The sequence below is a fragment of the Triplophysa dalaica genome, chromosome 10 (genome assembly GCF_015846415.1).
Source record: "Triplophysa dalaica isolate WHDGS20190420 chromosome 10, ASM1584641v1, whole genome shotgun sequence".
Lineage (NCBI taxonomy): Eukaryota > Metazoa > Chordata > Actinopteri > Cypriniformes > Nemacheilidae > Triplophysa > Triplophysa dalaica.
In genome coordinates, this window is record NC_079551.1 from 7,143,846 (window position 1) to 7,167,763 (window position 23,918).

The 23,918-nt window shown below is 37.4% G+C and overlaps 1 protein-coding gene across 4 annotated transcripts in view; it reads right to left on the reverse strand.

Annotated features, from left to right (window-relative positions):
* The window catches only part of lrp1ba (low density lipoprotein receptor-related protein 1Ba), a 177,097-nt gene that overhangs the window by 145,380 nt on the left and 7,799 nt on the right, over positions 1–23,918 (reverse strand). For 3 of the 4 annotated variants that reach the window (XR_008907642.1, XM_056758245.1, XM_056758243.1), the window contains exons 2-3: positions 5,207–5,320; positions 786–923 (exon numbers count right to left, since the gene is read on the reverse strand). Coding sequence is in view for 3 of the 4 variants with exons in the window: in XM_056758245.1 (XP_056614223.1) it covers positions 786–923; positions 5,207–5,320 (252 nt within the window). In the remaining variant the exon portion in view is untranslated. The remainder of the gene's footprint in view (positions 1–785; positions 924–5,206; positions 5,321–23,918) is intronic. The other variant, XM_056758246.1, reaches the window with a different exon arrangement.

Consider the following 23,918-nt stretch of genomic DNA (forward strand, 5'->3'; position numbering starts at 1 on the left):
CAACAACAAGGAGGACTACTATGTGATCACAGTAAATTGTGTGAAAGTCTGTCAGAACTTGTCGACATTGTGTGGCGGCTGCCGCTCTGCACGACCTTCTGAAGCGCCCCGATGTCAGAAATGAGCGACTGATGTTTATTTTTAACAAGGTCCCTGATCATTTCAGTCTGACTGGCACATTTCAGCAAAGACTGTTTCATGAATCTCTAAAGTTAAAACAATGGAAATGTGAACTAGCCTCCGGATAAAAATAGACGGATGCATTATTATGGACAGCATTGTTTTATTTAACTTTGTTGTTTACTTTGTGCTGCTCTTTTTTCCATACAAAGAAGTCAATAGGGACAGCAACTGTCCATCGCTAACTTTCTGAATAACATCTGTTTGTGCACCACAAAGAAAAAGTTAAGCATGTTTGGAACAACAAGCAAATGCAATTTTGGAAGATAAAAAAATTGGGTGTACTGTCCCTTTAAAGGCGGGGTGTCCGATTTCCGAGACAAAGTCGGACCGAGAACCAAAACAACCTTGTAGCCAATCAGCAGTAAGGTCACAGTACACAGGATGGACATTAGTCGAGGTGAGCGCTGACGAAAGTGAAAGATGGGGGTAGGGGTGAGTCTGTATGGGTGATTTTAACATCAACAACAGCTATGAGAAATTGGAGACCCTGCCATTAAGCGCCAAATCTCTATTCATATCAAATCTAAATTGTAGAGAAAACGTGCATAACATTTTAAAATGAAACAATGCAGCGGCGTCACAGAACATTTGGCAGAACTTACCGCGGCAGTGCACGCCCTCGTCGTAGCTGTCATCGCAGTCCCGCACTCCATTGCAGAGTTTGCTGAAGTGAACACATCTGTGGGTGCCCGGACACTGCAGATGATTGACAGGACATCTCATTTTTATCTGTCGCGAGCCTGGAGGAGAGAGAGGAACAGTGGTCGACCAACATGACTTTTAAAATGACTAATGGTGATACAGATTATCTAAAGGCCAATACAACACCAATTTAATGCCTTAATATTAATACATATTATTATATATTATGAAGTCCTGTACTTCAATAAATGAAATTATACATAATTTATATAATATATAATAATATATATAAAAAATATATATGATCATTTTTTTTAAAGTCTGGTCACAGTTCGACACTCTTAAAAAATATAAAAAATTAACTAAATAAAAGTTTAAATCACCCTTCGGGGTAAAAGAGAGGAATATCCCAGATATGATATGACTGCAAATAAATGTTCATGAAATACAAAAAAATAACATAACATTTTAATTGAACAAGTACCTACTGTGTAATTGAATATAATTTAAATGAGACTTTAAATGAACAGACATTTCATCCAATATATACTCAAAATTTTCAAAATGCACACACATTATTGAACAGCATATTGACAGACAGATTTCGGAAATTACATAAGACACAATGATCTCCTATGTACATCATTTAAACCGATAAACATGATGTCTTAAGAAGAGATGAAAACATCTTATTTAAATAAATAATAGGCTTGAACTTTGCAAGAACTTTTAAAACACGTTCTTCATCTCGTTTTCCATTGCTGTGCATCATAAAACCCCCATAAAACTGCTTCTCACTCCCCTTAACCCAATTCATAGGCACACACTGTATAAATACGATGAGCAAGCCTATTTTAATATGCACAGTCCTCTCTAAATATGTCTCTTAAGCCCTGAAGAATTTTGCGTATCATGCCGAATCACTGCTTTTGGATGGCGTGACATTTTAGTTGAGTCACAGGAGAGAAAGGCCCACTTGCCAAAACAACAATATTGATCCCCACGCATAACAAGAGCTCTTAAAGACTTGGCCCCCACTACACCTGACTTCTTAAGTTTCAATTTCCTCATAACTGATCACCGAGCGGGTTCCTTCCAAGAGTTTAGGAGACTAGTAGCACATACACAGGTTGCCCCCCTAAGGCTTTTCCCAGCGGACCGCTGCTCCACTTTCATAATCCCGGTAAAAAGAGAATATGTAATTCAACAAATAGGAGTATTGTTTAAAAATATCCTCCCTGTCCCTCTCTTTCTCTCTGGGCCTCAGCATCTCCAGAGACGTTCGGAAGTTTCTAGGCAGCAGAAGGAGGAACCACGAAATCTGGAGGGTGATGCAACCTCATTAATTCACTTTTTATTGTTTTAGCCTTTCTCTAATGGCTTTGGCGGTGGCCGCCATCCAGTGCAACAGCATTATCGGGGAGGTCTTGCTTAAAGACTAATTACGAAGGATTTGTGGGAAACAAACTCTGTAGAGGCGTAAATGATGGATTTTGAGGACCAGGCCCCTCGGTTTCAAAACGTTCCCACACGAGTAATAGTTTGCCAATGCCTCCCCCTCGATATACCCGTATGCCTTATTCGTACATGAGATCGAGATCAAGATATCATTTTGCACAAAGATAACAAAAAAGTATTTTATTATCTATGATTAACTTTAAGGAGTTTAATGTATGCTTGTAAATCGTTCAAATCTTGTTTTTCATGCTCTGCGAACAATTAAAACATCCGGGCTGAGGTTGTCAAATTAAATGCATGAAAGGGTTAATATTGCAGCATTTGAATACTGTATAATCGACATATAATATCCTGAAACAGGTAATGTGATTAAACATGTCAATCAACAATACATTTTGATATGCATAATGCAAATTAACTTCATGGTGATACATTTACATTTATGCATTTGGTAGATGTTTTACATTTGTTTCTTAGTATGTGCAATCCCCTGGGATCGAACGCATGACCTTGCGTTATTAACGCAATGCTCTTACCACTGAGCTACAGGAAAATTATATTAAAATATGTTTTATGTTATACAATACACATAATGCAAATATGATGTCAGAATGCAAATTAGGTTAAGAGCTAAATTTACTGTATATGTATATATATATATATTCATCCGTTTATAAACCAACAGAGAAAAATACTTTATATGTCTGTCAAGCACTCGAAACCAAAGCATTCTCACAATAGAAGCCATGAGGTGTTTCCCTTTTAGCAACGTTCTAGAAATGGTTGTATAAATGTTCTTATAAAGGTTTTAGAAAAAGGCAGTTTTCCAACTTTCTAAATCATAAACATCTTACAGACAACTTTTAGACAACTGACATCTCAAATACGTATTTCAGATGAGCAAACAATCAAAAAAGATATAAAACAGACATAAAATAGACGTCACCCAGATGTACTGTATGTGTGATATCAGGGGAGACACAGCAAAGATATTTAGATGTTTATAATTGTTGCAAATAATTGTGGTCCATTAATAAGTAGATGCTCGAATCAATTTACTGTCTTGCTAGACACTAGACATTACTTCCGCATTTGTCCACGACGCTGTGGTCATGCGGTTTCTACGTCAGTAAAGGTGGTAACTAAGGGGAACGTGGATATGACCCCATTGACAGGCGACTGCACAGCACCGGGTCACTGATTAGAAAGGCGATTTTCTCACGATTTACAAGTAGTTGGAAACATTTGAGTTATTGTTAGTACTCGGCTGAACGAAATATATAAAACTAGCATAACGGTTTTGGGATATTTTACTGCAATTTTTTTACAAACTGCACCTTTAACTGTATTGTTGCATCACTAGGATCTACTATAAAGTCTCTAAAAGTTATTCTTTTTATATAATTTTCCATACGATGTCAGTTTATAAAACACCATACAATTATCATAAACGTAGGCCACATACTAAACCTTAACCAAAGTCTTTCAGTTGCGCAAGTCGTGGAAGTCGGCGGCCATGTTTGCCACACCTCTGGGCACTTATTTCAATAAATAGACCACAGTCTTATCTTTTTGAATGGTGAAGAGTTTATTTTAATTCGTTGGCCAAATTGAAAGCCTTAAGTTGCAAAAGTACCACAATATCTTTGACAAGCCACTTTGTGAACAGATGACATAGTAATCTATTATGATTATCAGGCTAAATATTGCAAGACCATCAGGAAAGAACTGCAAAATCACAGATGGTCCTTCAAAGATGAGAAACGACAAGCCATCAAAGACATCACAGCTGTACGTACACAGATGCACAACCAGAAAGGACAATAAATGAGCGTATATGAAATCAAACTTCGACAATAATCTATAAAAAGACTGCTTATTCAAACTGACAGGATGAAGGAAGATGGGGGAAGTTAGTTCAATGCAAATAAAGTCTGATTGGTGCGATTGTACAATAATACCTTTATTAAGAGTTTATTTCATCTGATCTTATGAGAACGTTTTCATGTTCTTTTCTGCAAATTCTAAAGTTCAAAATATATACATAATTAAAAAAAAAAGAAAATCACAAGACTGCCAAACATAACAAGAATGGATCTATTCTTTATCGTTCTCGAATTTATGACATTGGAAACGTTTATTATGCCTTCATGAAATCTGATTGACGCTGCATAAAACAATTTCTTCAATTAAAATCTTTCAACATTTGCATTTGCCGTGCAAGTTCTCATTCAGCTAAAATTCAAAGCATATTTGCCATTTTCAAGAAGCACTAGGCCAAGTCATTTAAAAAATACCCATTCATTTATGTAATAAAAAGGAAGTGGTACCATTGTTTGCAGCTTAAAGAAATGAAAATCAAATTAAGAATGGGGCATAAAGGATATCTCATAACTGCTTTGCAGTAAGTATACAAAAAGAAATCACGCAAACGTGACTTCCTTAAAGAACATTTGAAACGAGTTTATTCAAATTAATATGCAGCTTTTGAATGACGGTTTAATTGCTATGTGACCTTTGTAATGATATTTAATGTGAAGTGCTTTATGTCTTTCAAAACCCACTCAAAGGAACTCTTGAAGTACACAGCATACTGAAGCTTACCAAATTACAGTATATGTATTTATATATACACTGTATGTATGCAAGTATACTGTATAGACTGTTTAAAAGTATATATGCAAAACTATACATTATATATACTAAAATCTGGACAAAATATGAATAAAAGGATAATCAAGTGACCAACATACAGTAAAAACAGCTTATATACACATATGTATGAATGTAAGGTATACGAGTTTCATATAGGGTATATAATGAATATGTGATGTATATAAGTTTCATATTGCATATCCGATGTAAATATAATGCATAAGTGATGATACATATGGGAGAAATGTGTTTTGTTTGATGGACTTACACATGTCTGGCGTTTCGTCAGAGCCGTCGGAGCAGTCTAGCTCTCCGTCACAGAGCCAACTCTCAGAAACACAGCTGCGTCCGTCGGCACACAGAAACTCTCCCACGTCACACACTGGAGGAAGGGGTGAAGAGATGGGATGGAGAGAAAAGTCACATGAGAGCTCATGAATGAGATGGCGTACGAGGTTCATCATGTTTGTGTCGAGTATGTATGGATGTCTTTCAACTGAAAATGCACATTTCGAATATGGGTTGATAGTAAAATGATGTAGCGTTTATTGATAACTAGTGTGTTATTTATTAAAGCAATACATGCAAATGAGCCTCTATTTAATGTAGGTTTCTTTCATCTTTCAAAGCTTTGTTCTCTTTTTTGCGAATGAGGTCATGTCACGCCACCTGTTCATGTTGGCACCTGCATGATGTGTCCGGCTTCTACTAAAATATTTGCCCCAAAATATTGTAGAAAGTTTTTGATTCAACAAAAAAGACCTCATTATAGTGTAAGCAATATACAAATACTTCAAAATATACAAATACATTGAAAACCCCAATAACTTTGGTTGAATAGAAAAATATGAATATTAAAACAATAAATCGATATAAGATCCCTAAGCTGCACTGCGTTTGTTTAGAATTCGAGTGCAGCCTTATTTGCTGTACATAGTTCAAGCACATTCGTATGGACAAATTTTAAGCATTGTATAAAATCTTAAAGGTTCAAGTGCTTTATCCTTCCTCCGTGCTGCAAAAGTGCATCAGAGCTTTACGGATAAAAAACATCACGCAGGAATTGCACGCAACACATTGTGAGGCAGCGTTCAGCCTAAACCCAAACAGTATTAGCCATCATTCGAATTGCTTTGCATCTTTATGTTCCCAGTAAACAATCCTGTCGCCCTAGCAGGAACGGACGTAACAAGGTAAGGAGATGAAGGTTGAGATGGATTTCGTACATCAAACGGCATCTTTCTTGCTTTAAAAGCGTTTCAAAAACACAAAAGGAGCTCGAGGGACACGAAGGGAAGCCTTTCAGGACGGGACGAGATGTATTTCCATAACAGTACGACGAGAAAACGGGAGACTCAAAGAGACCCGTTTCTGGTCTCGTGTAGAGTAGATGGGCCGGGCAAGTTTTTAAGCGTAAAAGCAGCAGGCTTTGTGATAACGGCGGCTCAAGACTCAAAATCCAAATTGCACTCGTCGAGAGGACAAGAGCGGTAAGAATGAAGACATGAAGTTCAAAGGGAGATGCGTGTTTTGCGATTGCAACGTGAAAATGTGTATCGGACGTCTGTTTGGTGGTGACTAGTTTCGTCTCTTAATGAGAATAGATTTGTTATGTAGTTTTTATCTAATATACACAGATATATAAAATTGGACAAAATGCACCCAAGTTTGACTCCCAGTTGGCCAACATGCGCCCATTGACTCTACAGTCCTTAAGTTTTACAAAGATTAAAATATTTTGGCATACACAGTACACAGTTCGTGTTGTTCTTATTCAGGTATTAATTCATCTTTATTCTGTTCCAAACTCTTATTTCTTTAAAAGAACAACTATTAAAATGTATAGCTGCTGAAAAAAACATTGTATGACTTCAGAAAACCTGGTTTGGATTACTTTTATGATCCTTTTAGTGGTATTCTCAGAATTGAAATCCCATAATCCTCATTCACTTTATGATTTGAATAGCAGCCATGGTATTCTTAAAGAAAGTGTGCGTTTCAGAGAGAAGATAAAGTATATGGTTCTGGAACAATATGAGAGTGAGTAAGTAATGACAGAATTTTCATTTTTGGGTGAACTGTACCTTTAACAAATTGGCTCGCGCAAATAGAGTATGGCCTGAAACTAAACAAAAATTTGTTTTTATATATTCAATCAATGGTGAATGATTTAGATATCGATCTTAACAAGGCCTGATTTTAGACAAGAACTGCCTGACCAAACATTAGGGAGGTGTGTAAATGACCACAATAAAAAAAGCAAAATAACCAATCACAGTTTACCTTTTATGTGACAAATAGAGGCAAATCTACAATCAATGACACATCAAACCAGCATAAAATGCATAATGACGCATTAAATATTTTTTTTATAATTAAAATAGCTACAAAAATTTAGTCTGAGGTTTCCAAGTACTGCACAAAAAAACAAGAATACCAAATGTGAACATGAAAGTATAAAAAGTACAGGAAAAACTCACATAATGAGTCGGCCCATAGTCTCTACTTCACAATGCTGGCCATGTTTTTGAGAGAGCATTTATCCTCAAGCAAAAGAGAAGAAAATCGATACAAACATATTAAAATGGCTTTCATTATGTGTCCCGTCTCTCTATTCTAAGCAATGGTTTCCATTATTCCCTTCGCAATGCCATGGATTATCAAGATTTTATCTTCCAAAACACAAACCAGGCCCTCTTAACTTAAACATAAGCCGGCACAGAGAAACACACACACACATCTTCCTTACTAAGAAAGCATGAATTATTCATAGGCTTATCTTAAAATTCTGTGTGGCTTTCTCACACATTATGCTTAATGTGGTTGTGTTCACAGTTCCTCACCGCTCTGTGGCTGCTTGTTTTGTACCTGGGAAAATCCTGCATGCTGAACGCATCCCTGACAGCTGCTTTGCAAATATATTTTGTGTCTGTAAGAGGATATGAAACCTGCTTCAAATGATGACCGTCTATACGTGAGCGACGCTTTGGCAGGTGTTACAATGCTTTCGACTCAAAACCAATCATACGGCATTAGGCTTGGCCATAAATCAGAAGCAATTTTGCAGATTTACATTTTTCTACATTCAACAAAGCAATTACATCAAAGTTAAGCTAAACGTTCCATTTGTGCTCCATTTGCGTCATTGGCGCGATGATTGGTTGAGCAACCGAAAACCCGCCCAAAACGCCACTACTTTCGGCCTGCTCAAACAAACAAGCAACGTTTCCATAACGTTTGTTTACACTTTTCAACCTAAATATCTCACCGACAGTTGTCTCCGCATGTTAAGTTGGAACAGCCGAAGGCACTTTGACATCGAATATATTACACACTTCAGCTTTAAATCCTCTCGAAACAACTCAAGTAAGGTTCAAACGCACCTGTCACTTCCTCGACAAGCTAAGCGCCGGAATCATTCGCCTGTAAATCCCCTGTATGACTACATCTATATGATGAGTGTAAGGCCGTGTCTTATTTTCGAGGACAGTGTATCAATTACATGCGGTCATGAGGGCCACTAGAGAATGTCCGGTCGATACCGCCGGATTGATTACAGAATTTATTCTTCCTCATTTAGTCCCAAACCTGTATATGACTTTTTCTTCTGTGAAACACAAAAGAAGATATTTTGAGAAATGTCTCTGTGGTTTTGTGTTCTTAAAATGGAAGTCAATGGGGGCAATGTTGTTCAGTAACCATGGTTCTTCGAAATATCTTCCTATGTCTGGAGACGAAGGAAAGTCAGACAGGTTGGAAATCACATGAGGATTAATAAATGATGACAGAATCAAACTATCCCTTGTTCTCCCTAGTACAAAATCGCAGTCACTTGTTAGTTTTATCAATGATAAACTGCTAAAGCCATTGTGCCGAAGAGGTATTTGTGATTTCTATCTCGCGTTATTAATCAATCACAACGTACACAGCTCGTTCAATTATACAGCACACTGTGGGCCCATATTGATCATTTTATTTCTGAAGTAAATGGAAGGGACATAGGCTCTCTGCCAACTCTTAATTATGAAATATCACTCGCGGTTGCCATAGAGATGTGACCCGGTAATGAGGAATGAGTCTTGAGACTCAAAATTATGCCAGAAAAAAATCTAATTATTTAAACAGACTTCAAAAGCAGAGAGGCCAAAATTGAGGGAAGCGATGCAGCTCCATATTGGAAATCAAAGCAGGTTGTGACTTTAATAACGCGACGTGAAGTTTTAATGCACGGCACTATGAACTCCAGAAGATCTTAGCAAAATAAATAAAAGGAATGTTTTGATTTTTCGCTGACAAATGGCTACTTCATTTACAAAGCAATTTGTAAAACGTTTGATGTGACAGCCGAAAGCGGAGAAAAAAGCCAAAGGGGAAAAAACACAAGAATACAAATTATACAGCACAAAACGTTCAGGTTCGAAAAGTAAATAAAATGTGTTAAACAAACAATCAAACGAAACTAAATAATGGAATGAATGAATGAATGAATAAATAAATAATAACAAAAACTTAATTTGCGAAAATATTAGTGGTGGGCCGTTAACGGCGTTAGTGAGACTCTTATCGCGCGATAAAAAAAATGTCGCCGTTAATCTATTCTCAAAGTTCGGTTGGGAGCTGGGTCTATACTACGCAAGCTATGATGACTTTCACCTTGATATTTTAGCGCGGATGTATACCAGCTTAACTTCACTGTACGGGGCGAGAACGAGATTTTTCAACTCGCGTGATTCGCGTCATTCGCGGAAGCAGAAGCCGCCTCATCATCTCATAATCAGGGCTTCATTCGCGCGATTCGCGCAGCAAGTAGGTCTATTGGCTCTTTGCATTAACATATAAATCACTCGCGCTTGACACGCCATTCGCGTTTGGTCTGAACACAACATAACGTTACTGTGAAATTACCGCATCAAACGTGACGTGCTAACATGGATGCAGCTATGAAGCCGCCGGGTTTGCTTCAGGGAATATTAATTTTTAAGAAGCTTCCCAATAGAAACATCGACAAGACTAAGGTTGTTTGCACCTTGTGCAATGCGGAATTGGTTTAAAAAAAAACACTTTCTCTCAACAGGTAGTGGTCTAGCTTTAGTTGAAACCAGTAACTTTGTATTGAGATCTAATGTATTATGGCTCCTGTATGACATATCGCTTGTTGCTCCCTCACTCTTTTTAAGTCGCTTTGGATAAAAGCGTCTGCTAAATGACTAAATGTAAATGTACTGTAGGAGCTCTTCCAGTCTCAAGTACCACCTAAACGGAAATCATCCCTTAGCTAATGCGGAAGTAAACACAAGTTCATCTTATTGAACATAATTTAATTTTCATCACCAATTATCATAGTAGAACAGCTTTCTCAAGCAGTTTGTGATGCATTTTGGAAACAGGAGATGAGCCCCTGGTCTAATGTGCCACCTGGCTTAAGAAACCCGTTCTCAAAGACTTACTTTTAGTCATTATTTGGGTAGCACACATATTCTGAATGCCTTCGGCAGAATTCAAATGAGCCATTTTAATCTAGATTAATCTAGATTAATTTTGGAATTAATCTAGATTAATCTAGATTAAAAAAAATTAATCTATGCCCACCACTAGAAAATATTTATTATTTTCCACTTCAAGATGAACATTTCCACATCATGCTGAGAAAACTTGAATCAGGTTTGCACAAATAAATCAATAAATGAATTCTAAGAATATGATTATTAAAATGATAATACTTGTATATTTAAAACAATAATAAAAATAGTGGAATCTAAATAAATGAATTCTTTTTGATCAACTATTGTAAAAATATTACATTTGATATTTCCAGAAACTACTTTATAAATGTGTTTACACTTCTCATGAAATCTGAAAGTTGTTTTCTTGTATGTTTTGTAGAATTTGTGCACAAGGTGCAAAAATATGATTTACATAAACTAGATCCCCACTTCAAAAGTTGTTTGGAATGACGTGTCATTTTCACTTCACCACGATCGATCACGCTCTCTGTGCGTGCCTGAAACTCATTCTCAGTTTTACAAACAAACCCTTGCAATAACCCGCAACAGCTTTTAGCACGAATATTATGTTTTGGTAAATTTTCCAAGATGCGTTGGATTTAAGATTAACGTCAAGAAAATTTGCCGTCTTCACTAGACGAGTCCTTGGATGCTCTTTCACCGTAACAATCTGCATTTTGGATCTGTGAAACGACTAGATCCAGCTTCACCAGCTGTCTTCATTCTACAAGCCGGCATAATCCAAAACGAACCCGGCTCTCAACCTTGTACGGCAGATGTCACCACAAAAACCTGGTGAAGGCTCCGAAAGAGCCGTCTTTCACAGGATATTCCATCTGACTGTTCTGCAACCATTGCAAAGAAAATGCATTTATTCATCAGATATCCAAAATGCTTTTATGTTTGCATAAACCCAGTTGACGTCTTTCACGGCCTTCTCTGAAAAAAGCACTTCCTGTGACTTCCTGTTCGCTTTGACAAGCATTTGGCTAGTGTTCGTAAACTCTGATTGGTTGGTGATTAGTAAAGTCGAGACTCTCGTTTTATCTTCCAAATGATTCAGAATCGCTGTGATTCATAACGGGAGATGGATTAGCATAACAGAGCGGTATCTCACTCTCACTGGGAACATTGAGCAGAATGATTCAGCCGAAATAGAAAACCATTATTTGATTTCAGATTCAATGAGGATTTATGAATACTTTAAAAGAATAACAGAGAAGATCCTGTACTACTTACATGAATGATGCCTCAATTTGTTGCCGTGTAGAGAACCGGTGTGCTATTACTTTTCTAAGCGATCGGATATCATAGAGGCATGTGGGTGGGACATAGCAGCCACCCAGAGCACCCTAGCAACCGCAGAGACCCTTAAGAAAAACCACAGTTTTATTTTAGAGAAATTGTAGTATTGCGGTTTTGGGATATTTGACTGTTAACAGTTTTAATGCAAATATCATGACCATGGTTACTAGACTAAGACCATGGTAAATTTGTGGTTGCTATGGTTTTACTACAAATAAGACAAAAAACGATGCCCGTTTCTCAATTCATAGAACGTGAAGAACGTACTTGTGTTCTCGTGCAGACCGGTCTTGCGAGGTAGCTTCAGGGGAACGAACTTGGATGGACGTATCGCAGTAACTTCTGGGACTTTAAGTGGTTCCATTGAAAAACGCATCTGGGTAATTTCATGGATTCTCTGTTCTTGTGTTCTTGAGTATTGGAACCGGACTTTGACGGTTATTGATAACGTAGAGCAAGTACACAATGACACAAGACCGCTGAAGAATGCATATTGAGGAACGGCCAATGGAAGCATGGTTGAGTTTCATTAACATGCTAGAAACACTCAGAACCAACTGCATAGCAACACCTTTTTGCACAGCAAGATACACTAAATAAAAGTCTAGTTTAATACTATATACAGTAGTGAGCATTATATAGTTTCTTTCACAACAAATTCACATGTGATCACCCTAAAAATACTGGGTTATTTTCAACCCAGCACTGGGCCAACAAGGAACAAACTCAAACCTTCTGTTATAGTTTAACATACAGTATGCAGGGTTGTTTTAACCCATTATTGGTCAAATATAAACACTTTTAGGGTTAATTTAACCCAGAGGCTGGATTTGTCCCATTTGACCCAAAACTGGGTTGAAAATAATCCACCATTTTGAGTGATGTGTCTTAACACACAGAGCTTAAAGCAACACTATGTAGTTTTTCGGCCTTAAAGTAATGTCCCTTAAATTATTTCAGTGGTAGAATCACTCTTAACTGGATGAATTCTACAGCCGCTACTACCTGAGCAGCCTCATAGCGGCTACAACCACACTCTATAAATTCTGTGTTTGGGTCGGTAGACACAACCCCTCGCCAATCCCCAAGTTCTGTAGTGCTGCTTTAAATTGGTATTTCCAAAAACATAAAAGTACATAGTTCTCGTTTCGCTACAGTGTTACACTGAGGCAGTCTTTTGAAGTGTAAACTCAAAGCCAAAGCAACCATAAAAGACAGCTCACACAAAAATAAAAGTCAAAATCTAAAGACTGTGTGAAAATGTTCTTTGTCATACTAGACGACCGTTTGTATTGTGCATGATGGAGTAGAAGTTACAAATAAAGGAAGATAAGGAAAGCGGAAGGGAGAGAAAGAGAGATAGCTGTCCATCATGTGCATTTATATTGTGCATGTTAGAGTAGAGAGGGAGAGAGAGAGAGAGAGAGAGAGAGAGAGAGAGAGAGAGAGCAGAAGAGTAAGAGTTGCAATTATATTGTTCTCTCAGTTGTGTAATAGAACACGTATCTCATCTATCAATACATGATCATGTTAATAGTTGTTGGGGGGGATAGGGGGGATCGGCTAAATCCCATTTTTCTTCAAATCTTATGATGTGGACAAGCTTTTGTGAGGTTAAGGAGATAAAAATGACATTAAGATAGCATGAAACAACATACATGGTAGGAAATTGATTTTTAAACATATTAATTATACTTATCTAAAAATGTAAAAGGCTTAAGTGAGGTAAAAACAATAGAATCCTATGGCAAGTCTTCAGAATGATACAAAAACGGTGTGTGTGCATGCATACGTGTGTGGTCTAACCAAAGTCCCTCGGGAGCTTTCTAACCCACTGCATTTCTCCTTGTGTTTGCTCCTTAGTGAGTTACAAAGAGACACACACTTTAAAAAAACGTCGGCACGTATCCGTAAATAGCCACTTTAGCTGTCGCGTTTCAACCGGATGATGATAGATCAGTTAGGGAAGAAGGTTTTGGCATCTGAGCGGATACATCAGCAGTCAGGAGTAAAACCTGTGGTGTCAGACAAAGATTTCTGCTCTAATCGTCTCTTTAAATCAGTAAAATGTGTCAACAGCCCGCTTGTCTGCTCTTTGAGTATGACCCTGGATCTCGCATTACTCATCCAACCTGACTCCCCATAAATGAGGTCTACTTCCTGTCAGCGGTCGTTCCTCTCCAGCTCCTTTCCTCGTTTATGGGCATTTTGCTGTCAGAATCGGGACGGCGTCCACATTTGGACGGTGATAATAGACCACGGAAGGGCAAGCAGAGTTGCGGTCTGTAGAAGGACGAAAGACATGAGGACTGGACTAAGCTGAGGGGAGATAAAGGAAAGCTGGTCCAAACTGCGCAGCGGGGGGCCGTGGGGCTTCTGAAGCCAAAACGTACCAAAGACATTCGGTTCAAAAGATGCAGAGAGACAGGGCTGATAGAGGAGAAATGTCAAAAATGAGGAGATTGAAGTGTGAAAAAAATGAATCTACAAAGCATATGCGCTTCTCTATTGAAAATGAAATATCATATGTATATTCGATTAAAAAGTAACCCTGGACAACAAACTGATTCGAAATTCGAAATTGAGATTTTTACATGATATGAAAGCTGAATAATTAAGCTTTCTATGGATGTATGGTTTTATGGATATGACAATATCTGGATGAGATACAACCGTTTAAAACTCTGGAATCTGAAGAAGTAGAAAAAAAATGTTGAAAATAATCGCCTTTGAAGTCGCTGGAGGCGCTGTAGCAGGCCATCCACTCACAAAAACAAAGTTTTTTAATATTTAAGTTAGGAAATTTACAAAATATCTTCATGGAACATGATCTTTACTTAATATTCTAATGATTTTTGGCATAAAGGAAAAATCTATCAATTTGACCCATACAATGTGTTTTTGTCTTTTAATAAAAATGTTCCTGTGCTACTTAATACTGATTTTGTGACAAATGTCACCAATGAAAAAAGTTTTTTCTAGTGAAAATGTCACAAGCATGTTTTTGGTGGATTGATTTCCATTTTTATTAGCATCGAGGTAACTTTTAACCAGATAAACCGTGTTTTAAAAAAAAAATCTATGTGGCAAAAACCAAAGAACAGTACCAAAAGAATTCAAACCTCAGGTAAAAACATTCTTACACGTTTATAATAAGTTTTGTATATGTACTATGGGAATATCATGATAGTCTCTGAAATACCTTGGAGAGCTGTTTCAGTAATATTTTTGTTTTAAATTGAACATGCACTATGGTAAAAACATGGTAAACTAGATTACCATGGTAAAAAATGGTTGTGAATAAATTGTAAACAGGTAATTGTTTAGTATACATAAAAGTACTTTACCATGGTGTTACAATCTAATACCATCATTTTGGTACCGCAAACAGTACTTCAATGACGTAAATTAACCTTGGTTTTACTGTAACTGTGGTGTTTGAGGCAAAACAACAGTAACCACAAATTAACCCCAGTGTCGTAATATTACTATACTTACTGATATTTGTAGGAAAACAAAAAATATTTATTTTCTTATCTTTTTATATTAAATTTATAACATTATCTATAACAACAATATGTTTTATTATTTAAAAAAAAATGTAGTAATACATGCACTAAAGCATGGCTACTACACATTTACTTTATTTTCTAAAAGTTTATCTGTATACCTATAAAAACCACAACATGTTAATGACTTCAATTTCAACTTTTTCGCTCTTTCCCCTGTTTTGCATTTTTAACATGACTCTCCCCTGGAGCAGATGGCTGCCTGCTACCAGAAAACAAGCGTTCGAGCTCCATTCACCATCGTTGACATTATTAGGACCCATTTGATTGCCTGCCCGCCAAAGTCCGAGCCAACCCTGTCAGAACGGACACCCCTCATCTCCATCCGCGCTGTCACACGAAAGCCAAGCCGCACAAAGCTCGCAGGTGGCCGCAAACATTGATTCGGGCGGATTGGCTGCGGATCCTGCGAAACGACTTTGTGTGATTCTGATGTCGAGCAGAGGGCGCTGTGTGTTTGTGGTTTTTAACAACAAACCGAATGGGGGAAAAATCTCAGTTTTCTCAACCTTGCAGAGAAACACAGAGGGGAAGTGATTTTGGCAAACTGTGATGCGTGCTCCTGTTTTGTTCGAGCAGAATGGTTCGCCGTAATAAAGCGGCAGATGGGTGATGCAACCGTGCGAGCTCATTGACGCTGTGTAGATGTTTTTGACTCTAGTTTAGCGTTTATGGTGTTTCTGTAGGAAATGAGGAGGCCTCCATCATGCGCAATGACCCAAAAAAACACTCGCTTTTTGCTCGCTGCATCTGGTGAAAATGATCGGCGCAGTCGTATGTTAATGTTCCCCGTGGCTTCAGGTTTACACACGCACTCAAATCATGATTAAATCTCAGAACCGTGACGGAGTTACAGCTCTAAATGGCCTGCGAATGAAATTGGTGCAAAAATAGACGTGTGTACTCATGTATCCGCAAAAATAAATGTTTGGGAAACACAGTCGGGAATGTTTTCTGTCAGTTTAATAGGTAATTTGGTAAGTACATACTAGGTACAGTAGTATAACTAAAACAAAATTATAATGAAAAGAAAGTTTGGCAAGAAATCACAAATACTCAATATTCCTTGATTTTTTAGGTCTATGTAGTGGTCTAGGTCTTTGGTTTATGTAGTGTCCAACAACAAGTTTACATACAAGGTGTAAAAACACTATTATTTTGTAATAAAAGGCAGTTTTTCTTAGATTACTTCTTGACTGACGCTCAAAGGATTCGTTCGGTGAATCATCTATCTAATCCCCTCCTTTCTGCCAGCCTACTCTGATGTGATTGGTCAGATGTTCTAGTCTGCTGTGATTGGTCTGCCGCGAGAATGAGGCTCACGAGCTACAGTGTTTTGGGGAGAAGAATGACGTTTTCGCTTGCAGTCCTAGCAAAACGTAGGCATGGACTGTGTAGTGACGTAAATCCAATTTCCAAGCCAATAACTTTGTTATTCATTCACATTCGGTTTAACAACTTGGCAGACGGCTTACTGTCACACACGGCAACATTACACACTGCATGAAATGTAATTTGCATGATCTCGTAATATGTACTCTTTTAGTATAGTTTTATAATAAAAAACTGTTGATTAGCATTTGAATTACTATATTTTTACTAGAAATACTACGGTTAAACTATAGCAAGGCCATAGTAAATGTGGTTGGGATGGTTTACTACAAATAAATAAATAAATGGTTACTTTGTACAATTGTAAATGGCATTAGCATTGGGATATTCTTAGTTATACAAGTGGTTAAAGTCAGCAAGGTATGAAAGGGATAGTTTCCCCAAAATAAAAATTCTGTCACCATTTATTCACACTCATGTCATTCAAAACTTGTATGTGACTGTTTCTTTTGTTCAAGATATTTAAAAAAAAAATCTCAGTGGTCTTGTGTCCAAACAATGGAAGTCAATGCAAGCCAATGTTGTAAAGTTACCGACATTCAGAACACAAAAGGAGATATTTTGAAGAAATCTTGAAAACAAAATTTTGAAGTGAACGCTCCATTACGAAGAAAGAAAATCAAACAGGTTTGTAACGCCGTAAGGGAGAGTGAATTATTTTTTTTAAATCCTTTTGTGTGAACTATCACTTTAGAAATGAATGGTATATTGATGATTAATGAAAATCTTAAGATAATATTTAGGCTAATATTTAAAGTTTAATATTTTATTAAGTCTTAATATTTCCAACGCAGAAAACCCAGAAATGCATGCAAAATGCAGGATTCCCAAACTGGACAAATATTGGCGAAATTCGCAAAGTTCACTCAACATTTACTCAACATCCCATTAACAGCTCTTTTTAACATCACTCTCAAGAAAGAAATGTTCTCAAAACATCGCCACTTTCACATTCCGTCTGCATCATAATATCAATCCCAGACATATTATACAGATAAAATGCTTATTTATTAATATACACACAGGAAAGAAGCAAACCTCATCCAACTCCCTTGAGAAAACACGGTCCCTTTTTACTACCTGCCAGACATAATTTCCGCTATCATAATATCCGCCCGACCATTACGACGACTCCAGCGCAAGCCTTTTCAAACATCACCCGACTGCAGTCACTTAACTGCCCACAGGTTCAGCAGGTCAGAGAGGAGATGGCCCCGCCGGGCGGCACTTAGCTCGCTAATGCACGCGTTAAGGGCCGCGGACGGAGCGAGAGACGTTGCATAAGACCCATAACGGCACTCTCGAGTGTTTCTGGGAATACACAAATCCATTATCTCTCTGCACTTTTATTACAACTAATTAAAATGTAAGGACAATGGAGTCGTTTCGTCTTGCCTGGACCGGCGGCGACGGACGAAATGTTCTATTCAATGTTCTATTCTGCGCTAACGCTGTATAGCAAACATCGAAAGACCTCCTTCACCTATTGAATTCATATTCAGCATGCATTGCTACGGTGTAAGAAATATGACTGTAGGTTAGCATTAAAGTGCCGCCGGGCCAAAAGGACAGTGTGAGCTCACTCAGTAATGTACGGCGACCCGATGCGTTCCGAGTAAGTCGAATCACGGCTGTTAAGTGTGTCTAAAAGCTGCCCGGTAACTTAATGACGCACAGTAATGCAGGTACGAGAATTTATGCCTACAGTTATATGTGCGGTGAATATCTATGAGAACCAGAGTCAGCAAGATCCTGCGGTCAGTGGTCAACTTTGGTTCAACACACACCTGCGATCGCAGGCCTCCCGGTTGCATAAATAGCCTAACTGCGCTTTACCTTAATCTATCTTACGGCCTACATTGGCTCAGGTGCAACTTCTTCTGTGTCATACATGTAAAATGTAAGTTTTTTGCTGCATTGTGCATTTTTTAGCACATTTTTAAGCTTGTACCGTTTGCAAATACCCAGGTTGTGAACCTTCCTGAAGTTAAAAAGGAACGAGTGTTTAAAAAGCAGAAGAGAGAGGTGATTTTTTGTATCTGTATGTGAGAGGAGTACAGGAGCGTCCTTCATACGGCCGTGTAGCTTTGAACCCCTCGGTGCAATCCCCCCCAGCAACGGCGCTTTTCATCAACCCGAAAAAAATAAAATCGAAGAAGGTTCAGATGCCTAAGCATCACGTGACCCAAGCTGCAAATAATCACACTCCTGTGCTAGAAAATCACTCTATTTTTGCCTTACTCTGGTTTATTTAGTAAAACATTAACGCCAAGCAGGGTGGACACAATACTTTCCAGAGCCAACATGATGGCACATAAAATGTGATTACTAACTTTAAATGCTATTAGACTACTATTATCGGCACTATTACATAATCACCTGTCCGCAAATACGTGGGATAAAAGAATGAAGAATATATTAAAAACGCAATACAAAATGCTTTTGGGATTCACAAAATAATGTCTTCAAGTGAAGAATTTAGGCTGTAAGTGTTGTACAATAATATTCCAATATTCGATATTGCAATAAAAATAATGGTAAAATATTGCATGAAAACAATCATGATATTCAGTTTGCCTCGGTTCCAAAAACAAGTTTAAATCCAAGTAAAACTAAACCAAAGTTGACTAAAAGGATCAAATTAAATATTGTAAAATATTACAATTTTAACCAAAAAATAAATCAGGAATGTTCATATTAAAATAATTATTTACATCATTCAGTGTAACTTTTTTCTAAAGTTGTCCTATTTCAGAACTATTTCAAGTAACATGTAAATACAATCTAAGTACAAAATAAATACCACATTCTACAACATTACAGAAAACTACTCCAAACGTTTTCCTCTGCATCCCAGTTAACAGCCTTTTAACATCATTTCCAAGAAATGTTTTAAAATACAGCTACAGCTTACTGAGCAATACACATTAAAATACTTAAAATACTTGGCCTAAGATTTTAATAAAAAATGAAGATGTTAATATTTAAAATATATTACTTGTCATAAAAGTGTGTGTGTTTTTTCTTTCAATGCCTATTTCAAGTAGTATGTAAACAACAAAATGAAATCTAAATACTTATTTTTTAATCAGGCTTAAACTGTGCTATATACAAACCACATGATTAAAATGCAATCATTTGCACGCCTATTAATCGCCTTAGAAATTTTCGCAATGGTGACAGCCCTAATTACGACGCGTCTAAGACAAATTTCAGTTTGACAGGTCTGCGAAATGACCCACTTGTGGGAAAATCTGCAACGGGGCAAGCTGACAGTATCGTTCGCTCCCATTTAATTTTGCCGGGATGCAAATGAAGCGTGAGATAAACAGCTCCAGGCAATGTCAATACAGTCACGATAAACTACGAGGAAAAACCTTAGCGCAGACGTCAATGATAACAAAACACAGCCAATGCATCTCACAAACAAGAAGATGACAGATTGGTATCAAAGAGAGAGAATGATGTGAAATCTGTATTTCAGCACCATGGACAGCATCAGATTTTACTGACAGTCACAGAAATATATACATATGGGGAAAGAACAGAATTAAATGGATGGATAAATAAATAAACAATAGCCTAAAGCAGATACAGTAGATCACGCTTGAACCGTCTTACACAGCTCGACTCTTTCTTGCTGACTGCTGGCTAGGAAATGTTTCGCAAATACGCAACTGTTCATCTCAAGCTTTCCTGTTCAGTTAAAACGTCATCATTTATTCACCCTTTATATGACTTTTTTTGTATGCAACATAAGGAGAAGATAGTTTCAGAAATGTCATGGTGGTTTTGTGTTTATTCAATGGAAGTCAATAGGACACAGTGTTCTTTGCAGTGTTCTGCATAAAAAAGAAAGTCATACAAGTTTGGAATGACATGAGGGTGAAGAAACAACAAGGTATCAAAAACAAATCCAAACGCACAGAAACGCAAACAGACAGGTGTGTTAACACCCATCTACACAGGCATCTAACTGACAAAAAAACAGATCTAGATATTAATACAGTCATTATTATTCAAGAAGAACAAGTCCATATGCTAATCAGAGACTCAATATGCATGCACAAACTCTTCACTTTCTAGCAAATTCTGCTGTCTTTGACCTGAGAGACGTTCCGGCGCAGCGTGAATCGCTCATGACATAACAAGGGAACGTGAAGGTCAAGGAGCCAAAGAAAAATAAGGATAAAGATTCTTTCTGCTTCTCTTTAGCGCTGCCCGAGGGAATGTGTAACAAGTGAACACAAAGCCTATAGCCTTGTATTGTATGATATGTGGTAAGTATTATTTAAAGGGACAGTGTCCTAAAATTACAATAATGTCATTACTCTCCACCCTCACGCTATGTTCCAACCTTGTACGACTTTGAGTCTTATCTGTACAACACAAATGAGATTTTTTTTAAAGAACGGTTACTTTTTGAAGCTGGAAAACTCCAGGCCCCATCCGTTGTAATTGTAAGGAGAGAGTAATAGTTCATGCCGGAATGACACAATGGCGAATAAATAATGACAACTGATATTTAAAGATGAACTGTCTCTTTAAATCAGATTTATAGTCATTAAAAAGTCATTTTAAATGAAAGCTTTTCTTAAAAGGCGTGCAAACACAAAAAGCCTTCATGCTCATTTAACACAGACAGGTTTGCTTTATAGGAGGTGACAAATTAATTGGGGTCACATTGATGTACTCGTCGGTTATGCGTTTCTAACGCCGCAATTATTTTAAAGACGTTTTTACGGCTCCATTAAGCGATAACTTGAAACCACTGAAAGCCACAGGAGAATCCTGTCAATAAACCCTCTAAAGAAACGTGCACCGACCCATCGTTTATAAGTTTATAAAAACGAAAAATTACCCATAATTCCCTCTTCAAAGAAAAGCGGGCATAATTAGAAAATACTTCATAGCACAAATCCAATTATCACTCACGGGGCATTGTGGGAAAACTGGCCAGCAGTTCTTTGCTCCTGCTATAATTCATACAATACTCATCCGATGATAATGCATCATCCTGAGGTCATCCGCGCGGCACATTTATCGTTGATGATAAATCGCTGAAATAAACCAAAATTAAATTCGGTGCTCCTCTTAAACTCTGCTGATTCCACTGCTATCAGCGAATGCAGCGCATGGCGACAAGACCCTGTCTCGCACTGTGATGTTGCCGCATACCTCTCCGTCATCGATTTTCTGTTCCTGCCAGAGTAAACAGTAGATCGATTGTCTGTTATGAATGTGCTATTTATCAGATTAAGCCAAAAGGGAGATTCGGATGATAATATCTATCACTTTTGTCTACCATGGAGACAACAAAATAAATGTTTGACTACTTGGACGGTGTGTGTGGTGGCTCACAATCCAAAATATTGGTCACAGGATAAGACGGGAAAGTAAAAACGGTGCTTCAATGCAAATAAAATAATGTTACTATCCATTCAATGACACAATAGGCCTACCAACTATAAGAGACAACAAGCTTTAAGTAAAAAATGTATTGGGTTTGCTAGGTAGAAGATATTTAAAACATTACCTTAAAGTGATAGTTCAAAATGATTTCATCAGCTACTCATCATCGTATCATTCTAAAACTTGTACGACTTTCTTTCATTTGTAGAACACAAAAGAAGATATTTTGAAGAATGTCTTAACCAAACAACATTGACCCCCATTGACTTCCATTGTTTGGACACAAAACCACAGAGACATTTCTCAAAATAGCTTTTGTCATATACAGGTTTTTGTATAGAGGTTTTTGAGTAACCTGTCCCTTTAACATTTAAAACCATCAACAAAACTATCAAAGCTACAAAAATACAACCTAGAGTCCGATAGATATTGAATGCAGAGTTTCCATTTGTGCAATAAACAATAAAAATTACACAAAATATTAATAAATTCTGCATTTTAAATTTGCGTTAGATCTCCACTTTATGTCCGAGTCCTAAAACAGTTCAATTACAAATTACTTGTTTTTATGAATTGAGACAGTGGTCACCTATAGAGGGAAAAGGATGATAATGAGCAGGTCAAATGTCCAATCCCCGGTTAGGACTAGAAACACAGGGTAACAAATAGAAACCCATCTCAGTTGTACTCCAGAGCGGGGCACTTAACCTTGTGTTACTCCAAAGAGCTTTCCTGCAATTACTGTAGCAATAAAAAGCATTTGCTAAATGGCAAGTTGCCTGCGCGTGTTTTTGTGCATTACGGGCTACGTTTTATACTCATTTGGTATAATTTAATATTGCTCCAGGTGAAACAAACAACAGTTTAACCGTGTCAGACTGTATCAGTCTTCTCAAACACTCTATTTATGACATACTTAATGTTTTGTATTGCGGTCTCGACTTTTAGAATACTCTGTAGATTAGATCTTTACAACAAATCCACAGTTACTATTTAAGGAGCTATGAAGGGGTCATATGAAACGAACACGTGTGTTTCTGTGTCTTTGGTCTGTTATAAGTTGCCTATGCATGTATTGCACTCGTTAAACCGCAAATTAAAAGTGTTGGAACGAAAGATGCATTCTATCTAAAAGCGAATGCTGACCCAGACCTGACTGACTGAAACATCTTGTGTAACCACAACCCTGACAAATCTAGTCAGTTCGAGGTATGATTTGACCCAAGTGTAAAATAAAAAAGCACTCATAACACAACAACACATTGATGAGAAGATAAACGGTGTTCTGTCGCATTGTGCTACCCTCTCGAATTTTGCTACCTCCATACAAAACAGGACTAAACCCTCCCCCAACCCAATCACAACACCAGGTTAGCAAAATTCGATGGGAAGCATAAATCGACAGAAAAGGTGTTCGGCAGTAATAGCTGTGTGCTGCATGAAACATAAAAGTAGGCTAATATAGCATAAATCTCCTCAATATATCCACCCATCAATGTAAATGTATGATGATATTGTTATTGTTGTGTTATAATTGTGAGTTTTATAAATGTGATTTATATTCAAACTGGTGATAACTTTCAATTTGGTTTTACAATTTAACAAACCTTGTTTAACCCATAACCCAGACACTGACACTTATTGTATTCTCAGGTCGTTCACCTGTTTTTGTTTCCCCAATAACAGTTCAGAGAAAAAGTGCGCAAGTCTAATGTGCAGAAAACACAGTAATAAATCACTGTCATCATTTTGCACATCAGTGACTAGAAGCTCAAAGGCACCAGAAAGGTAATCATTG